Raw genomic sequence first — 17,374 nt, 5'->3', positions numbered from 1 at the left:
GCAAATATTTTCTAAGTCAAGGGCAATAACTCTAAAAATACTAAATAAATCCAGATGAAAATACCCAGGTGCACAACTACACATGCTGATCAACATTCCTGTAAAGTATCATGACTTTAGGTCAAATACTTTTTGAGTTACATGTGACACAAGTTGAAAATTGCAAAATTTTACTAAGTCAAGGGCAATAACTCTAAAAATAGTAAAAATATCCGGACGAAAATACCCAGGTGCACAACTACACATACTGATCAACATTCCTGTAAAGTTTCATGACTCTAGGTCAAACACTTTTTGAGTTACATGCGACACAAGTTGAAAATTACAAAATTTTACTAAGTCAAGGGCAATAACTCTAAAAATACTAAAAATATCCAGAAGAAAATACCCAGGTGCACAACTTCACATGCTGATGAACATTCCCATAAAGTTTCGTTGAAATCCAGCCATTAGTTGCAGAGAACTACTCCGGAAACGAAATTCGGACGTTTTACTAAGTCAAGGGCAATAACTCTAAAAATACTAAAAATATCCAGACAAAAATACCCAGGTGCACAACTTCACATGCTGATCAACATTCCCATAAAGTTTCGTTGAATTCCAGCCATTAGTTGCAGAGAACTACTCCGGAAACGAAATTCGGACGGACGGACGGACGGACGGACGGAAGGACGGACGGACAACGCCAAAACTATATCCCCCTCCCGATTCCATCGGCGGGGGATAACTAAGGTCTAAGATACAGATGTAATTTTTGTGCTGTAATTTTAAAACAAGTAATAAACATCAAAGTTAATGTTGAAGTTAAAAACTTTATCTTTTCAACAACTTCCAGCAAATGTCTAAGGGCGAAAAGTCGAAACTAGCACTTTGTATTTCTACTTTCACTATCAACTTGTTTTGAACTTCTTACAAATATATTTTTGTATCGCTTTTTTTCTCCTGTACATTTCATCTTTTAATTTCTTGCACTGACACACACCTGCACAAAATACTCAAAAGAGTGTGATGTTTATAGATCAATAGATAGATGTATAGGATAGGATAGGATAGGATAGGATAGGATGAAATGGGATTGGGATTTGAATTGGGATTGGATTGTGGATGTGGATTGGCTTGGGGATGTGGTTTGGATGGGGATGTGGATTGGATTGGGGATGTGGATTGAATTGTATGTGGATAGGGATTTGATTGGGGATGTGGATTGGATTGGGTATGTGGATGGGGATTGGATTGGGAATGTGGAATGGGAGAGTGGATTGGATTCGGGATGTGGATGTGGATTGGATTGGGGATGTGGATTGGATTGGGGATGTGGATTGGATTGGCAATGTGGATTGGATTGGTGATGTGGATTGGATTTGGGATTGGACTGGGGATGTGGATTGGGAATGTGGATGGGGATTTGATTGGGGATTTGGATGGGGATCAGACTGGGGATTAGATTGGATAGAACTGAATAGGATAGGATAGAATAGATAGATACTTTTTCTCTCTGAATTTAAGACTAAAACAAATACAACTGTATTAAAATTATTACCTGTCCCATAAACACTAAGAGAGAATACTTGTTGGCTGACCAGAACTTTGGTATCTCTGTTGCCTGTGGAAATTTTGTACATCCCAGCTCTAATGTTATCTCAAAGCAATTTGTGTGAACATAGTTATAGTCTTGCATACCACCTGGAATAAAAAATATAGAATTAATTATTCAGACGAAAATCTGTGATATAACACAACAATACAGTATAACAAGAGCTATCATTTAATGTTTCAGACTAGTAATCTAAGGATCACTAGCTACCTGGGTTTAAACCTTAACAGGGTCAAGCCAATGTTTCCTTGAGCAAAACAGTTTACACTTATTGTTCAGTACTGGTTGGTTCCAGGAATAGATTAGAGAGTGTGTTTCTAAGCTTATAGTTTCCTACAAAATCAAACAAAAATAAATTCTGTGTAAACTAAGAGCTATCAAAGGGCAGTGCCCTAAAGCATTCTAAGTACTTGATATTAAAACACATGCCTAAGTAATGTACAAGTAACAAAGAGGAAGATTTCATCCGAAAAATAACATGACATAATTATGATCACACTACATGTACATAGTTATGACCAAAAATTGTTTTTAAGTTCAGTAAGGGTCATAATTTATCCAAAATTCATGCCAGACTTATGAGTCTTAGACAGTGACTTTCAATCATAATTCTGAAAACATGGAGAATCATTCTCATGAGAATTCCATTGGTAGGTTCTTTATTTAAGATTTCATTATCATTGGTAGGTTCTTTATTTAAAATTTATGTTGCTCACAAAACTTATAAAATTAAATAAGCAAAACAATTGCTATGAAGGCACCAAATATATGTAGATAAGCAAAATACATGTATTGTAACAAAGTTATCATTTATTGCTACAGTTATATGTCCTGTGATCCATATAATTTGTGTAATGATAATATACAATGTACATTTTGTACTATATTAGGAAAAGCATTTATGGAAAAGCATTTTACACAGCATTAAGCAGTACATATACTTTGAATTGTGAAACATTAAAATTTTTCTGACCTATATGTGCTATTCTAACAGGCAAACTTTGCAAGCTATCTGATTCGACTTTTCTATTTAAAACAGCAAGCTTTCAGATTAATGCCAAATATTAGGAAAATTTAGAAAGGTTTTAATATAGTAAAAACATTGTCAAGTGTGTACTGAACAATCACTAGAAAGTGATTAATGCAAGCATTCAGTACTTTAAAATCACAAAAAAAGTCATAAAAAACATGTCAACACATGTAAAAATACCCTATTCTTCCTCAGTTGTGACAAAATTTAATATGGTGGGGAAAATGGTGAAAAATAGATTTAAAAAATCAATTTGACCATGTGATGTATAGAACATGCAGAGGAACTGAATCAACTTTTGATAACATTCACACATTTCTTAAAATTTAAGTAAACTTTCCTCTAATTTCATTTTTTGGAAAAAAAAATAAATAATAAAAGTTGTAATTTTATCCTCATCTGAAGGCAAGCAGCCTTAAAGCTTGTGTTTTAAGATGGATGTTTTATTTCAAATATTTTCTACTGATGTACAGTAAATAAAAGCTAAACAAAATCTTTCATACAAACATTTCACTGTACATTACAACAATAGGCAAAACAGAGGGCAATTACCACATTTAAAATATAGAATTACTCTAGTATGCTTCACGTTGCAAACAAATGTGGTAAAAAAATGCTGAAAACATTACGTTTTTCCCAAACAGGACTTGCTTTATCAGAAAACTACAATGTAACCAAATATGTTAATAATGCATATCTCTAAATACTTTCTTAACACAAACTTTTACACTTCAACAATTATTGAAAAATCAGAATTTTTTTTTCAAGAGTTTTTTGCGTTATTTGATTTAATTTTATTTAACTGTCAAGTTGTTCAGGTTTTGAAAATCTCAAGGATATACTCCTTGTTTTAAACTCGCCAACCCCATCCCAAAGTCCAGCTGATAACACTTGACAAACAGACATCAAAATTAATGGGCACTGTCTTTTTCCAAGCCATAAAGATTTGACAGTAAGAAAGGTGTGTAAAATCGTTCAAACCATTCATAACAATTAATTAGGATAATTAATTAGGATACCAATCATGTACTTCCCTGAAAATCAATGGTGATATCAATTTTAGAATTACAGCCATTTATTATCATCTACCAGGGGGTATATATAGAAAACTTATTAAAATTTATGGAAACAAACATAGTGTCAAGACATATTCTTGGCTCAGGGGGCTTAACTCTCATAACTTTGGAATCTAGAAAGGGCCTCAAAAATGTCACCATGCAATGGCCTATTATCTTTTTAGCTAACATCTTAAATTTGATAAGTTATCATTTAGTAAAAACCTATCTACTTTTGAGAAAAGTTTACCTGTACAAATGCCTAAATACTCAAAGTATCAGAGATATTAACTTACACAAATGTTTATATAAAACATGAAGACAATAATTGTGTGGTCATATTTAAAAATTTCCACTTGATATCAAGTATAGTATACATGTATTTATGTTACACAGACGGATGCTCCCCTACCACTTTGAAAAAAACTGAAAATATGACCTTGAGGAAAAGTAAGAAAATCTATCTTTAACCTTAGTGGCCTTGACCTAATTAACCTTGACCTCCAACCCAAAGTACAAGGTCCTAAACAATACATATACTTATATACCAAATATCAAAGAAATTGGTCAATAAATTTTGGTGCTTTGTGAAATAGTTATCTATTAAAAAAAAGGGACTGAAAGACGTAAAACTAAATGTAAGTATTGCCTTACCATGTGGTGCAAGTTGTTAGTATGTGGCTTAATATAATGTTATATACCACACAGGTATGGCCATGCTATATATTCTTCTCCCTGGCGGCATAAATTTGTGTGAACTATCTTTAAAGAATAGTCCTTGTAATCATACAAAAAAATCTGATTTTTCAAATTTTCATACCAGACGAATTATACCAAGCCCTCCCCTCTGTGATGCCATCTTTGAAGTAGTCATTGCTAATGTTGGGACACGACTGGCCAACATGCATTGTGGGATGTGCCTGAAAATTCCATGCAAAAAATAGCATTTATTACCACACATACAAACAGGAAGGTAGGGTGAAAATAAAGATGTGCCTACCAGCAACACTATACCAATGGGCACCGTTTGTGATACCATCTTGGAAGTACTCGCTGCTCTGTTGCGGGCAAGGATGGCCTGAATGCATGGTTGAATGAGCCTGCAAAACATAGTTTCATGCAAGCATGTAATAAAACCAAAGCCTTTGAACAAAACAAAAAAAGGAAATCCCATAAAAAGTCTGAATGAATCAATAAAATGTCTAAAATAGTAATATAAATCATTAAAACAAAGCATTTAAAGCTCTATCACCTTTGAATACCAAGTAAATAAGAAGCGTATAGGCAAATATAAAACAAGAAGGGATATTAAACAGTCTCAGCATAGATTTCACACATTTGTAAAAATATTTTTAGTGACCTTGACCTTTACTCTAACCAGCTGAATAGCAGTCCAAAGCAAGGACTCCACATAAGCTTTCTATATATCAAGTTTTAATACAATATCTTTCTAACTCCCAGTCATCAATTGGAAAGCACATGTTTAACACTTGCCAATCTAATGAGCCAGGAGTTACAAAATTGTTAACTTGGCTAAAACATGGAATTTTGAAAATTCAGAATAAAATTGTCAATTTATCTATCTAAAACAAATTAATACATATTAAACAAAAGAACAAGTTTTATAATGTATCATTAATAAGCAAATGAATAATGTATTCTTAACAAACAATTGAACAGATCTTCTGATGTATTGTAAGTAAACAAAAAAACATGTCTTTCAATGTTTTCTTAGCAAACAAAAGAACATATCTCCAAAGAAGTGTAAGCTAACAAAAGAACAGGTTCTCCAATATACTGTTAGTAAACAAAAGAACATGTCTTTTAAAACAAAAGAACTATGGTTTGCATTTCAATGTATTGTAAGCAAACAAAAGAAAAGGTCTTTTGAGGTATTGTTAGTACACAAAAAACATGGACAGTTTGTCAGACAGACCAGCAAAGGAAATTCTACAAGATTTCCTCCTACCCCTATATGGTTGGGACATTCAATTATTCCAATGTTGACATCTTGATTTTCCCCAATATTGAGCTGCAAAACATTCAGATCTCAATTTTATATCCTAAAGTATGCTTAAAAGAAAATAAAAACATGCAAAACCCTAGATGTACAACTATCCATGCTGACCAACATTCCTGTAAAGTTTCATGTCTCTTGGTCAAATACATTTTGAGTAATACACAACCCAAGTTGAAAATTGCAATTTGGTTAAGGGCAATAACTCTACGAATACTTAATAAATCTAAAAGCAAATCACGAGGTGAAAAACTAATCCTGCTGGCCAACATTCCTGTAAAGTTTCATGACTTTGGGTCAAATACTTTTTCAGCTAAGTTTGAACTTGCAAATTTTTACTAAATCAAGGGCAATCACTCTATTCTAAAACTGAATTAATCCACACATGAAACCCCAGGTGCAAAACTTCACATGCTGATCAACATTCCTGAAAAGTTTGTTGACTTTACCTTAAGCACTTTTAGTGCTACAGTCATGACATATTTTGGAACGGATGGACAGCCCCCTATCCCTATTCAGACAGGGGCAAATCTAAATGCCTCCCCAAAAGTGGGGACATAAAAATTAAATGACTTCCAATGTATTGTTAATAAACGAAAGAACATGTATTTCAATGCACTGTTAGTAAACAAAAGAACTTGTCTTTCTACATATTGTTAGTAAACAAACAAAAATGTCTTTCAAAACAAAAGAACATGCATTATAAAACATAAGAACATTGTCTTTTAAAATATTGTTGATAAAACTGGCAAATTGTTGAAAAAATAATGAAAAGCTTTTAGATTTTAACAAAAGGAAAATAAAACCAAAGCCCCATAGGCTTGGAAAACCCCAAAAAAAAAAAAATTTTGAAACAATAAAAAATGGGGTTTTTTTAAAAAAAAAATTTAAATCGTTATTGGCAACATAATAACCGTTTAAAACAATAACTGGCCAACAAATATAACCCTTAGTTTTCAACATTGATTTTGTTTTTTATGCCCAAATTTATGTCATTATGTTCATATTTGTTTTTCAAAAAAATGATTACAATAATATCCGAATAGGAGAAAACTATTTTCGTGGGGTGAAAACTTTTCGATCAGATCAAAAAAAATACATTGTTTTGTAAAACCAAAATACAAACAATTGTCATATCTTGTCATAAAAAGCTAAGGTAATATTCAGAATCAAATTAAAACTTTTCCATCCCTTAAGTCAAATACTAACCTCTGTTACGAGGTATTGAATTTTCTAACAGGTTTTTAGCTAAAAACTGACTGTACCCATTCAAACAGATAAACGTGACAACCCTTAATAAACAATACATTATTGTACTGCAATTTAGCAAAGGAAAATTGTAATCTAATTCCATTTTAACATACTTATAGAAGGAGAATTGTTAAAAATATATTTAACTACAATAGCAGAAATAAATTTCATGTCGTTATTCAGTTTGTAAGCCTATGTATTTTCTTTTCTTATCGTGTACACATACATGTATATCCTGTAATAATACACTTGACCACCAAGTCTTATTATTAATATGAGAATAGTTTGAAGCATGTTAGAATAGAAAACAAAATACCATGTCTTCCTTAGTCCAATAAATTGTGGAAATTACAAACAATGTAAAAGTAATATGGGCAACTAATGATAAACCCCCTTTGCCATTCCCTTTTTTTGGGGGGGAGGGTTAGGGGTTTTTTTTCGACAAAGACGTAATTCAATGGCCACATTTCCCCTTTTTCATTACAGAAATCCCTGAAATAAAGCATGAAAACCACAGTTTTTTTTCATGAAAAAATCAAAAAATCCCCCGGACCCAGTTCATTTTCCCCCTTTAAAACCCAAATTAAAAAATATTTTTTCCCCCATTTTGCAAAAATACAGAGTCATTTTTCAAAATATTTATGGCCCCTTTCCCTTCCTGTCAAAAAAACCCTGTCAATTATCAAAGAGAACATTGAAAAGCACAGAGGCACATCATAAAGAAATATTCAAAATCAGCCTTCACAATCATTACAAAATAACAACAAGGTTAGTGATTTATCACTGCTGTCTTAACTATCTTTACATATTAAAGGCCCTCTTCTATTACAAAATTTATGTGAAAATTAAAAATCATGTTACTTTAAATCAATTCAATTAAACAGAAAATTTGCAAACTAAATCTATGTTATCTTAAAGGAAGAAAAACCCATTTCTACTCTAGCACTACTACAGACATACCAAGGAATACGACTCAGCTAGCTGTATAAAGGTCGTATCATCTGGACATTTGCTGAAAGCTGCCGTTCCCTTTAAACCATCGTCGAATGGGTAGTTCGCAACGAGAGATCCACCGTGAAGATTTGCTGACAACACAAATGGGTATTCTGTCAACCACTTCATCACATTCTGTGTTTCTTTCTCTTGGTGTGCGTTAATTTTTGTCGTTTCAAATAGGTCAGGAAAATTGCGATTCAAGTCAACACCATGAGCATTTGAACGGCCTCGTACTCCGGCAATATCACCTGGCAAACAAAAATTAAAATTATTTTAATTTATTCACCTACAATGGACAGTAAACTCTGCTAAGCAGCTTATAATAAAATTCAGGGGGACTGTAATATTTATATTGCTATATCCTGATATCATTATATCCAAGAGGCAACCAATTTGTAAACAAGAGTCGAGGCCACGGAAACAGCATTGTTATAAGAGATATATCTTTATAAGTGATATCGTTATTAGTTTTCTGAAGTTTTAATAAGCAAATTGATTAACAAGTCAAATATACATCTTAAAATTAGATTTTGGTAAATGTTTATTGCTCTTTAAAATTGTTTAAGTTTATATTATCCCAAGTTGCAAGGATGTGCTATCTTACATGTAGCAAACTTATAATAACATAGTCAGTGTAAAAAGCTCATCAGAGCTTATGTTTATTGTTATATGAAACCAACTTATAAATAAAATTGATTATGTTTATTGTTATATGAAACCAACTTATAAATAAAATTGACTTGACTTGTACTGCCACATAACCTGTCAAAGGTCTCTATTGCAAGTATATACTAATGCCTTTTTCTAGTAAAATTTAATTAAAAAATTTGCTGGAGCTTGTTTAAAGATGATAGATAAAGACTTCACTATAGCCCTATGAAAAATAAACATTACAAAAGATAAGAAGCACAGGGAAGTGCAATGTTAGGTATAAAAGATTCAAACACACTCGAAGACAAAAATCCTACATGCTAGGTCTATTTAGCACACGTTCTTGGACATTGTTACTTAAAATAAAATCTAGTGAGTCCTTATTTAATCTCATTTTCCATTTTAATACAAAAACCTTTTCAAAGTCAAACAAAAATTCATACCTAGTGTTCCTCGAGAATATCCGTCAGGGTTCATAGTGGGCATGATATGTATACGCGTTAGGTTTACCATCCCTGTGATGAAATCATTAGAGCCGTAGTTCTCACACAGTAGCTGTATCAGCAATATTAACATTTCTCGTCCAACTACCTCGTTACCATGCATGTTTCCTATGTACTTAAACTCTGGCTCTCCTGCAATGCACAAAGGTACAGACATTCAATACTATATGAACAAGTCCACCCTCTTAGCTCAATAGAAAAAACATAATTTAGTATTTCAGGAGCCTGGTTCAATTTTAGACAAAGCAAATTTGGGTTTTGAAAATTTGATTTTTGAACTTGGTTCTAATCGCATTTGGTAATAAAGGGGGAAAAGTTTTTCCAAAGAAATTTCAGATAGAGGGATTTCCCTGTCAAAAAATATGATCAAAAAGGTTTTAAAAATTGGGCATAAAAAAAAAAAAAATGGGACAGATTTTTTATATAAAATCAAAAAATCGATCCCTTTCTTTAAATTTAAAAACCTTGAAATAAATTTTTTCAAAAAATTTGGGGTTTAAAAAATGTTTTAAGGGCCCAAAGGGGGAAAAGGGGTCACATGACCGTAATAACTTCCCCTATAGCAACTGTGGGTTAAAATCTAACATATTCTATTTTACATGTATTTATGGAATTTCTGTCACTGATTTTATGATCCATGTATCTGCTTGTTCTTATAAACCATCTTGTTTAATACTTTGATGACCTGGTTCATGAACATATGCATGAATATTTACCTAGTTCATGAATGTTTTCAATTCATGAATGTTTACATGAATAATTACCTGATTCATGAATGTTTGCATGAATAATTTCCTAGTTCATGAACATTTGCAAAAATTATTACCCGATTCATGAATGTTTGCATGAATCATTACCTAGTTCATGAACATTTGCAAGAATAACTACCTAGTTTATAAATGTTTGAATGAATAAGAACCATTGCATGAATAATTACCTGGTTCATGAATGCCTGGATTATCTGATATTTCTAACACCCAGAGTGTTCGTCCCTCCACAGATTCACCAATGTCATACAATCTTGTAATGTGTGGATATTGGTCAGCGTAACGTCGTAGGAATGATTCCAGTTCTTGCTGGTTGTGATGTTTGAATTCTAGTGGATCTACGAGGGTGGTAGCCTCTCTATGAGCAGCATCTCTCAACTTATTTACCCTACTCACGAGCATGTCCAACGTGTATTCCTTCACGGTCGGAGGGCTGAAAATAAAATAATACTCTGTTACAATAGTGATATCAGCATTAACTTTTTCTCCCAAGTGGTATTATCAGGTTTGGAAGTTTAAACTGTCTAATGCTATTTAACCATATATAACAATCATAATTAAAATACTAAAACTGAGCACCAAATGCTATGGTCAGTCTGACATGGACAGATTACAAGAATAATATCTTATAAGTGTATGTTACAGAAACATCAAATATAATTCAAAGCAGACGACACATTTAAAAGGTACCACTTAAACAAACAATAATTGATGCTGAAATGATGCACAAAGATAAAGAATAAATTATCCCCCCGCATGTTAAAGTGCATGACAAAATAAATGATAAAAGTATCGAAGAAATGTCAAATAATATAACATCAAGAACAAGGTGTGTTATTTGGGGTTGCAGTCAACCAAAAAGCAATGGGAAGGAAAAGTGAAGGTAAACTAATACTTTTGGGATTGAATCTGTGTTACACAATGAAAAATTGTACATTTCCTCTATTTATATGACAATTTTGGATAGGTTTCATGTGCATTGGTATAAGACAAACATAATTATACTTAATGAACAAGTGTGGATCTTTGGGGTATACCCCTCTGGAATTCTAATATCAAATTATATTTTTAAAGTGAAAAACACACAAAAAGTAGACTCATGATGGTTGACCCTTTTGTTAAGCTAGTAAAATGCCAAACCCCTTCTAAAATTTTATTTCGTAAAAAAATTCTTGGATCTGCAACTAAATGTAAATGTTTGATAACCTTGATAGGAAAAAATTAAAAACCAATTATTCTACCATCTGTTAACCAGTGCAGAACTATTTACCTACTTAACTTTCTCCTTTCCCTTAATACAGTAATATCAATCATGTTTTATACATAATTTCAAGCACAATTCATCTTTTATATAGAGGATATTGAATGAGTGTAGAATTAAAACTAAATTTATTGAACAAGTTGAAATCATATTATCCAAGGCTCTGGCGAGCATAATATTTTTTTTATCTAATAAATTCAATAAATTTAGTATTAAACCTACATGAATATCATTATCTATTTATCACATGTTCAATATAATATGATATAAAACCATAAAAAAAGATCGAGTTACAGGATCTGTTGTAAGAAATACATTTCCTCTGATACTGATCTGATTATAATCTAAATATAACTTTTCAGAAATAAATAAAGCTCTGTTATGGCTTTAATATGACAGTAGATTAAAATATGGACACATGTCTCTATTGAACCTAGTCCTAGACATTTTGCAACAGCTGTATATTACTGATTGTAATCTAGATAAAACTAACATTGTATATAAACCCACAATTTATCTTATCATTTATTGTTACTTTATTTCACTGACAAGCCAATTTATCAAAGCTATTCTAAATCTTAAGGTCATAATTATTAAATGATTGGATCAATAAATCTCTTATCAATGTCATGTTAAGAATTTCATTTTGTTTATTTTTGTAAAGGTCCAAGATAACATATTGAATACATAACAAATGCTATTATTCAGTCCTCAACTACATGTATATTAAATAGTAGTGACTGAAGTTAATATTAAGTCAAACTGTTATATTCCTTTAAACACAAAGAAAGGCTTCATGCAATTAAGGTGATATAATGCTCATTTTTTCGTTGTCAAGTTAGTTTATACAAATTAATTTTAGTTTGATTTAGTTGGTAGCTATAAGCTTATTAAAACTCTCTCAAATCTGTTCCTGAAACTAACCAGCAGTACTAAGTAATGAATGTAGTTTCTTGTTCAAGGAAACCACAGCTCAAGGAAACCACAGCTTGCCACTGACTTGGTTTGAACCCACATGGTCAATCCTTACTTAGATTACTAGTCCAAAGCTTTTAACATATGGCCACACCATATGAATTAGATAAATATTTCAAAAGATTGCCTATTGTAATGAAGATTTACCAATAATTTTTAATTAGAAATGTTTAGGATAAAATATCAAACTACCTAAAATATATAAAGACTTCCCCAATCTTTTCTGAAGGATATTTATAGAAATTTCTGTGTGAATGTTGGTTATTGAATATTCATTTACAGTATAAACAGGAAATCGGCAAAAAAAATGGCAAAATATAAACTTATTTTGATTCCTTTTAAGTGTACTCTCAACATTTACACAAGCCACTTTAATTTCTTAAAATTCTCTTTTTATAACGCCCTTGTTATATATATAGTGAAAAAAATCCTTGCAGGAATTACATAATTCATTTACCGAATGTTATAGAATAAGGTTTTGTTTGTTTCATTTTATGCCTTTTTCCAACAGTATTTCTGTCATATAGGCGGGTAGTTTCCTAACCATCGTTCCTGGAGAGTTACACCAGTACTAGACTACCTTCCTCCGCACTAAACTACCAAAGCATCTCCCGGAGATCGAACCCGCGCCAGAGAGGTAACATTGACTCTTACTCATCAACCACGGAGGCGGTTCATAGTTCATAGAATAAGGACATTTAGAGCAAATGTTTTAGTTACCTTGGACTTGTAATAGCTGCTCTCTTAGTAAGCTCAAACTTCACTTCAACACCATCATTGTTAGGGACAGATAACTCATCACTCTCAAAATCTGTATATCTGAAATATATAACAAACTAGAAATGTATCAATAGGTCAAAGATGTAAATGTACCATCATTCCATTGTTTTGTCAGTCTATTTATGGGCAGCGTGACAGCCGGATGAATAGACTAAGCCAAATCCATATGCCTCAGTCATAATATTACCAATGGATTGTTCCAAATCTAAAGCATGGAAAGGAATAAAATATAAGTATTATGCTTGTTTTTCCAATCCATACATGTATATATTTTGATGTAAAATGATACTTACTTAAAGCAAATGTATATTGTACAAAAATAAGCTCTGGAAGGGTTAATTATTCATTTCTCAAAAGGCAAATTCACATACATACATACCAATAGCTCATTGAATTAAAAGATACTTTACAGTTACAATAATATAGTCATATACATGTACTGTATAGTGGACATAGAGCCTAGGTATGGACAAATCCTTGTAATATATTCAGGAGCAGAACCCACCAACCTTCTATAACCTAGCTGGATAGTTTCCCCTAAAGATTCAAACCCACAGCAGTGATGAACTTATCATGTACAGACACCACCATTAAAACTCGGCTAAGACTTGTTACATGATTATTTTAATTATTCAAAATCTCTGGATCACAGGGCATGTGGTAAGAATTCATCTAAGATTTAACCTGCTGTAAAGTTACTTTTTTGTAAATATAAAAAAGCTTACTTCTGTCAATAATGCTGTATTTAAACTTAATTAAAGGAAGTTTTTAAGTCTGAACAAATGAAATATAAATGCACATAACCTCTATCACTGTCAAACAGAGTCTGTTTGAGAGTATAAAGACAAAGAGCAAAGCAATGCTGTTGTTTTTTGTTCTTGTTTTTTTTTTTTTTTTTTTTTTTTTTTTTTTTTTTTTTCATCACTCTCAAGTCTCAAATAAAACTTAATTTACAGATAAAGGGCAGTTTCTACATAAACTGCGAATATAAACATGTTATAAGAATCATACCCTTGTGCATAAACTTTAAGTTTGTATGTTCCCTGTACCAGCAGTCTCCAGAAATAACCATGACTATCAGCAGTAATATTATGTTCTATATTATCTACAGCAACCACTGCTCCAGGTACAGCTTCCCCGGTCTCCTTGTCAACTATCTGACCACTTATACCTGTCTTTACCTGTAATAAACAAAATGATGCCATGAACATACATTCTGTATTATTTCATATATCATTATGAAAGTTTGTAGTAATCTTTACATGCTTTATGCACCAGCCCATGCAGAGTAAGGGAAAGATGGGAAATGGGCCAAACTTTTATATGAGAGAAAACTGGGAAATGGGCGAAATTTTATATGAGGGAAAGCTGGGAAATGGGCCAAAAATTTTATGAGGGAAAGCTGAGAAATGGGCCATAATTTTATATGAGAGAAAACTGGGAAATGGGCCCCCAGGGGGTGGGGGAGGGGAGTAGTGGCAACACATTTGTTTTACAAATATTAGCAGATTTCACTCTCCTTTATTTTTTGGATTGGTCTTTGAATTTTTGTCCAATTTTTAATAACCATGGCATATTTTGAAGAATTCTTTTGGACATGAATGTTTGTTGTTTTTTTTTTGTTTTTTTTTTAGTATTTACTTTGTCTTATATTTTTGCTTTCATTTTGTGTAAATTTCACGTCAACAAATAAACAATTATACTCTTTGTTTCAATCTCAATTTGAAATTGTGCTTACTTTACATTTAGAGACATTTACCTGTTCAATATAAGAAAGTAGAGCCTCCCTGTTATTTTCCCATTCCTGGGACAGTTGTGAGCTATGGGGATATTTGCAGCAAGATAATTCAACAGTTATCTCAAAACAATTGCTGTGTAGATAGTTATAGTCCTGCATGCCACCTGCAATGTTAAACAATTACAGTAATCAGCTGACTTAAGGATTATCACCTGGATGTTCATTGTTAATAGATTGGCAATCCATATCATCGGTTGAAATGCTATCAAAATTGCTGGTACAAGTAATTTCAGCCTATACATTTAAATATTCCCTAAGCCAAATTAATTGTTTTCATTGGCACATCTGTTGCCTCAGATAAAAATGAAAACCCTGGCTATCACACAAACTGATGTACATGTACCGTAAAATTCCTAATAAACGCTCCTCCCCTAAAAAATGTTTAGCCCCCGGGGGCGTTTATTAGGAATTTTACGGTATATGTCTTTGCATTAAAATCTGATTTAGTTTCGACTGAAAAACTCATCTCTCATCAACCTCTAAAGAATAAGATATTCATTTGAAAATTCATACAATGTTTTTGAGATCATAACTGGAGGCTTTTCAAGTCAAATAACTCTAGCATGGATTTTGACTGAATAATCACCCTTTGTTAACTTAAGATGTTCCTGATTCAGGTTTGGCTTTGCACTTGACTGGTATTACAATTTCCAAAGTTATTCATACATGTAGATGAACTATCTTTTGCTTCTTTTGCTCTGTTGGTAAATGATATAATTATAGTGATTTAGTATTTTGTATGAAAGTCAAAATACTTCTTTTTTTATATTTTGCTATCTTAATGACACAACAGCACATTAAGTGCTTCATTCTTTAGTTGTTTACCATCTAACATGTCGAAATAATTTTTTTTTAATTATTTAACGCATGTTTGACCTTTCTAAAGAATTTAAAAATACTGATTTCTGAGGCATAATGTGCCTTTTAAGAATGGTTTAACAAACAAAAGTTTTTTACCTGGAACATCGTACCAATGAGCACCATTTGTAATCCCCCCTGTAAATCTGTCTCCACATCTTGGGCTATTGCTGTGCATGGTCAGGTGATTGTTAGAGTAAGTCTGAGCCAGGTGCTTGAACACGGCATCGTCTGGAGCTTTACTATACACACCTGTAATTATACAAAAATAAATAATACAAAAGTGTTTTTTCTTTTTTTATTTTACACATAGGGGAATGGTAGCAGGGCCTGTAATGGAGGGTAAATAGGGGGAAGAAAAGCAATGAAAACAGGCACAGAAACATGTGTGTAAAATCAATGGATATTGTTCACTAGATTAGCATGTGTTAATGATTCACCACTGCAAGGTTTTACAAATGCTGATCCAGGTGACCAGGTCCTTGCAAACCTTAAACTTTTTGATTTGTGAATTTGATCATTTGATGGAAATTAAGTGTTAAGGACAAAAGTAGCAAATTTCTAAAAATTCTTAAGTAAACAACAAGCAATTATCTAATCTTTATCAAAGCTTTCTGCTTACTGTTACATGTTATCATGTTTAAATGGCTTCTGACCCCTTGAACAAAAACAGCAATTCAATATTTTGGAATTAAATATAATCTTTGGGACTTTTCACTCAAATTTTTTAATGTGTAGTTGGGTAATATACATGTATCATGCTTTAACACTGAAGTTCTTAAAGTAAGTGGGCAATTTGAACAACTTTGTTGCTAGAACATCAAAGTGAATTCATCTTCACCGCTGCACTTTTTTACTTACAGCATGTATAAATCTTTATTAAGCACAATAAATTCAATCCTCTAGGGGAAGTGATAAACACTGATAATTTGATATGACAAACTACCAGCTAAGACAAACTAGTGTAAAAGTATGTGCACATTTACAAATGTACATTGTAATTTATTTAGTGTCGGGTATCGGACTCAAAAATCACTATTGATTATAGGACCACCACAATCGATTTTCTGCCGATGGTATAACCGAGTTTCGTACTTATTATGGCCTTTTTTTCTTTTGAGGTACCAATCCTTGTATGTATTTTTTTATACTATAGTGACCACATTTTGAGAATAAATAAACTCTTGTCTCCAAGATTAAAGTATGATTCGCTCTTCAACACAAATACCTAATACTACTTTGAGACAGTCAATTTTTGTATAATACAACTTTATGGCAGTCAATATTAGTACTAGTCAACAGGTCAAAATATTAATGAGTAGTATTGTAGATAACTAATTTAACTACAGTAGATAATCATATATAAGTTTATAATGTTATGATATTACACACTATAATTTTCTAGATGTTAAATAGGTTTTGAATACAAACAAGAGGGCCATGATGGCCCTGAGGTCGCTCACCTGTATATAGCCCCCCCACCCCCCCCCCACACACACACACCCATAAGAGGATGTTTCATGCTAAACATCTAAGCTCTAGCTCATTGGGCTTTTTAAAAGAAGATTTTTTTAAGTTTTTAACTATAAACATATAGTTAAAAACAATGACACCCCTGGGCCGGGCCAGTTTTGACCCCAGGGCTTTTATTTTGAACAAACTTTGTAGTAGACACTTACTAGAAGATGTTTCATGCTTAATATCTAAACCATAGCTATTTGGGTTTTTTCAAAGAAGATTTCTTTAAGTTTTGCTATACACATATAAGGAAAATCAATGACCCCGGGGCAGGGCCAATTTTGACCCCAGGGCTTTTATTTGAACAAACTTGGTAGACA

The 17,374-nt window shown here is 32.4% G+C and overlaps 1 protein-coding gene across 2 annotated transcripts in view; it reads right to left on the bottom strand.

Moving 5' to 3' along the window:
• The window catches only part of LOC132749630 (carboxypeptidase D-like), a 38,124-nt gene that overhangs the window by 17,295 nt on the left and 3,455 nt on the right, over positions 1-17,374 (bottom strand). The window contains exons 2-10 of one of the 2 annotated variants that reach the window (XM_060739472.1): positions 15,636-15,788; positions 14,640-14,782; positions 13,892-14,061; positions 12,821-12,919; positions 10,035-10,297; positions 9,038-9,229; positions 7,908-8,191; positions 4,680-4,779; positions 1,541-1,683 (exon numbers count right to left, since the gene is read on the bottom strand). In XM_060739472.1, coding sequence (XP_060595455.1) covers positions 1,541-1,683; positions 4,680-4,779; positions 7,908-8,191; positions 9,038-9,229; positions 10,035-10,297; positions 12,821-12,919; positions 13,892-14,061; positions 14,640-14,782; positions 15,636-15,788 — 1,547 coding nt within the window. Of the gene's footprint in view, positions 1-1,540; positions 1,684-4,499; positions 4,600-4,679; positions 4,780-7,907; positions 8,192-9,037; positions 9,230-10,034; positions 10,298-12,820; positions 12,920-13,891; positions 14,062-14,639; positions 14,783-15,635; positions 15,789-17,374 lie in introns of both variants that reach the window. The other variant, XM_060739473.1, reaches the window with a different exon arrangement.

Source organism: Ruditapes philippinarum, unplaced genomic scaffold (assembly GCF_026571515.1).
Source record: "Ruditapes philippinarum isolate M1 unplaced genomic scaffold, ASM2657151v2 ctg1735_1_1_1_1, whole genome shotgun sequence".
NCBI classification, from domain to species: domain Eukaryota; kingdom Metazoa; phylum Mollusca; class Bivalvia; order Venerida; family Veneridae; genus Ruditapes; species Ruditapes philippinarum.
Note: the sequence above shows the minus strand (reverse complement) of the source record. Positions and strands in the feature narration are given on the sequence as shown.